This window comes from Notothenia coriiceps, unplaced genomic scaffold, assembly GCF_000735185.1.
Source record: "Notothenia coriiceps isolate Sejong01 unplaced genomic scaffold, NC01 NC01_scaffold00028509, whole genome shotgun sequence".
Taxonomy (NCBI): domain Eukaryota; kingdom Metazoa; phylum Chordata; class Actinopteri; order Perciformes; family Nototheniidae; genus Notothenia; species Notothenia coriiceps.
In genome coordinates, this window is record NW_011361210.1 from 1 (window position 1) to 4,348 (window position 4,348).

At 43.8% G+C, this 4,348-nt stretch overlaps 1 protein-coding gene across 1 annotated transcript; it reads right to left on the reverse strand.

The window, feature by feature from the left end:
- Positions 1-595: 595 nt before the first annotated feature.
- LOC104958262 (myelin transcription factor 1-like) lies at positions 596-4,050 on the reverse strand (the record flags this gene model as incomplete). Its single annotated transcript, XM_010785984.1, has 7 exons — positions 596-714; positions 834-896; positions 1,151-1,219; positions 2,307-2,369; positions 3,285-3,433; positions 3,512-3,727; positions 3,851-4,050. Coding segments are annotated over 7 exons (879 nt in total), but the record flags the coding sequence as incomplete, so codon positions are not given.
- Positions 4,051-4,348: the final 298 nt, after the last annotated feature.

Here is a 4,348-nt window from a genome sequence, read left to right on the forward strand (position 1 = left end):
TTCTCTTTCTTTCTTTTTACATTTGATACTTGAGGTTTTGTAATATATTGTTGTAAATTGTTTAATGAATGAATTGTATTTGTATTTTTTTTCCTTATCATATATCCTTGACGCTTTGGCAATATTGTTCACCTGACATTCATACCAATAAAGCATATTGAATTGAAATTGAATTGAGAGAGAGAGGGAGATAGAGAGAGAGGGAGATAGAGAGAGAGAGATAGAGAGAGAGACAAAGATAGAGATATATATATATATATATATATATATAGAGAGAGATAGATAGAGAGAGAAGGAGAGAGAGAGAGGGAGATAGAGAGAGACATAGATGGAGAGAGAGATAGATACATAGATAGAGAGAGGGAGATAGAGAGAGAGAGAGAGGGAGATAGATAAATAGATATAGAGAGAGAGAGACCCAATCTATCGCAATAGAAACCCTACATGCTGAGATATGCAAGAGCATCCTGAGAGTCCACAGGAACACCCCCAACAATGGATGCCGAGCTGAGCTAGGCCAATACCCCCTTTAAATTAGGATACAAGAGCAGTCAAATTCTACAACCACCTAAAAACCAGTGATCCCAACTCCTACCATTACAAAGCCCTCCATTGAGAGGAGTCCCCTCAACCAGCTGGTCCTGAGGCTCACCTCCTCTAACAGGACAAGGCCTCAGGACAGCCCTCACACAATCTGGCCCAACCAAATCATAGCTAAAGAAAAAGAAAATTACATCAACTATTGGACATGTACCACGAAAACCCAAAACAAACTGAGTGTGTGTGTGTGTGTGTGTGTATGTGTGTGTGTGTGTGACAGAGTAGATATTTACCTTCTGTGAGAGGCATAGTTTCCTGTGATGTGGCCCGATCCGTCACACCCTGGAGTCGGACACCTGATACACACACAGACACTCTCTTTCACTCCACATGCTAACATTATCAGCACACTTCAGGCAGAAACCACGTTTTTCTCAGTAAAAAATTAGGACTCATTGTTTTGGGTTTGATTTTTCAATATTGGACTTAACTATGATTGATTTTGAGTATTTGATAGTATTGTTAAAAGGAAGCAGGGACAGAGCTGTAGCTGCAGACTGAGTGCTCAGTGAACATGTTGGAGGTGAGAGACAGGAGAAAGCAGACATACTTTAGTTCAGCTGTGTGGGCAGCCATGAGGGTCCGAAGTGATTTATCAGCAAGAGGACAGCCTGACAGACTGGAAGATAGGTTAGAGAGAGAACGTCAGAAAACCAGACTGAGAACAGGATGTCTGAGTATGAGTGAAGGAAAGAGCCTCATCCTGCACTGGACCACAGAGCCAGGACAGGACTGGGCGTACACACACAGAGCAACTGTAGGCTACAGTGGGGGGGAGAGTAATGTGTGTGTAGAGTCAGTCATCCAGGCACAATGATGTGAGGTAAAGCTGAAAGGCTCTTTAGTTCTAATGAGTGTGAGGGTGTGTGCACATCTCATTAGAACTGAAGAGGCCACATTAGCATGGAGGTGAAACATCTTCAAATTCATTTCAGTAGTAGACTATTCGACTGGACTCCAGTCATACTACTTGGCTCTTATTAAAATTAAACAAAGTAAAAAATGCATTGTTGCAGAAATTCATACTTAGAAAAGACTTGCGCCAAAATACATTTTGGAAGAATATGTATACTAAAATGCTCCTCATGTATTGTGAGGGGGGGTGAGTGCCAGTGCTTGTTTTACTTGACTCACAACCTTAATCCCGTACATGCAGAATTTGGGGGCACAAGCAATTTCAAGAATTATGAATGTTGCTGATCTATTTGCAATATGAAATGCAAGTAGAAATTAATGTGTATAGATGATATATCATATCTGTACCAGCTGCCAGCCTCGGTGCATGGAGCGAGGCTGCAGAGCTCCGGCACAAAATAATGCTCTTATCCACCAGCTTTCCAACTTCCAACATATTGTACTTGACACAGCTGCACATTAGGAAAATCATTTTTGACCCAAAAGTAACTACACCTAAGATACCCTGACATTTAGAGTGAGTACTGGCCTTATTCAAGCTCTGTGTCCTGCAACAGGCTGATTCAGATGTGTTGAGTCATTCCATGGAGAAGGATTTAGTGGAGCTTGTAACTTTGTCATTATTTTCCAGTGTTTCAAAACAAATCAACAAACTGGCAAATGACGATCAAATGGACCAAGAACTCATCATTTCTCTATGAATGATTCCAGTCAAAATCATCAAACCTGTTGGATTGATAAATGAAACAAACTGTCCCACTAACGACTGTAAAGTGAAAAGCAGCTCTTACCTGCGATGTGATGCGTAGTTTCCAGTGATGTGTCCACTGCCGTCACAGCCGGGGGTGGGACATCTGCGGAGAGACACACTCAGATCAGAACAGGGGGCTCACACTGAACAAAACACTATAGTGTACTTCTGATGTGTTTTTAAGGATTAGCCGTCAGTAATGCTCTGCACTTGTTCTGAAATGTCTTAGCGGCGGCAGTGATGGGATAGATGTGAGACATCAGCTAACAACCCAAGACGTCAGAAGTGTAAAGTAACTAAGTACATGTACTCAAGTACTGTACTTAATTACAATTTTGAGATATTTGCACTTTACTTGAGGATTTCCATTGTATGCTACTGTGTACTTCTACTCTACTACAATTCAGAGGTACATGGTGTACTTCTACTCCACTACATGTATTTAATACCTTTAGTTACTTTACAGATGTGGATGAATGATGTGAAATATAACCAGGTGTTAAATCAGACTTTAGTTCCACCTGGAGTAAATTCACAAGCTACCCTGCAGTATACAAAGTCATTCAAACTAGCTGCACCTTTACCAGCTTTGAGAACACTTTCATGATCAATCATTTGGTCCAAGTTGTAATATGTGCATCTGTCCTTTATCAGCTGACCAGGAGCATCACACCTGCTACACAGACCAGATCTCAACAGTAACTCTTTGTGACATGATCAAAGCATAACGTTTAGAGAGCAATACTGGATAGGGTGTGTTTGATGGACTCATGAACAGGTTTCTCAGTCTATCACAATCCTCCGTGGTGAGTGGCACTTCTGAACTCTAACCAGGTTCACATCCTCAGACCAAAGGTGAGGCTCATTAGACTCCCTTTACATGGTGCTCGTTTTAATATGAATGTTCCTGACATCTCATTGAGCCAAGAAAGTATCTTATTGGAATCAGCTAACACAACATTCAATCAGAAGTGCAGTGGAGAGAAGTTATGGATGTAGTGCTAAAGTTGTGACTTACAAAAGAACTTCTTTTTTGCTGTCTTTGGGCTGAAACTTGACCTTGAAGCTGCCGGTGGTGACCTCACCAGGGTACTTCCTGTCCTCCAGGTTCTCCGGGTCCTCTTCCTCTCCATCAGATGATGTGTATGAAGGAGCCATATACTCCACCTGAAGAAAAGTAGATCAGGTTCATCTCCTCTGATCTGGCTGCATTTCCTCACAGTGTTTGATGTCTGCAAGCTTTACCTCTTCCTGGTCTTCCTCTTTGACTCCACTTGGTTTGGTGAAGTCCAGCGGCCCCTCCCATTCTGCCTGGGTGTGGCCCTGAGAAAGGGGGGCTCCGATGTGTTGAGAGGATGACGACGAGGAAGATGAAGGCTCTGGAGGCTGCACGCCATCCCTGTTGGTCCTCTTCATGCTGAGGTCCAAAGTGCCGTTCTCATCCACTTCAATGTGGGACTCCTGCAGGGTGGAGGGAGGGTCAGCAGGGTGTGTGTGTGTGTGTGTGTGTGTGTGTGTGTGTGTGTGTGTGTGTGTGTGTGTGTGTGTGTGTGTGTGTGTGTGTGTGTGTGTGTGTGTGTGTACCTTGCTGCAGGGCTCCCGGGGGGCACTGAGGGTCTCGGGCCTCTCCCAGCAGCGGGTGGACAGGTTCAGGATGGCGGTGGCTGCCATGTGGGCCGCCTCGGCGTCCTGGCTGTAGTCGTAGCTGCTGGAGGAAGAGCCGCTCTTGGAGAAGCCCCCTGACACACTGTGGCTGGGGGAGGGGGTCTTGGAGAAGGATTTAGCTGTGTGGGGACGGAGCAGAATGAATACTCCGGAGCATGAGCAGAACACTACGTGCAAGAGTTCAGCTAAGTGAGGCTAACATATAAAGTAAAATCCAGTTTGTTTTTATCCTGGAGGACTTGTTGCCGTTATGTGTGCAAATAATAATAATGTACCGGGCACAAATCAACAGATTGTCCTCTTAAATATCAATATATATCGATATCAAATATTGACGGTCTAATAAAACCAACTGCTATGCTAGTGAATTAATCTATCAGCACGAGGGAAGTTCCATCATCCTGGAAGGTGGCCATG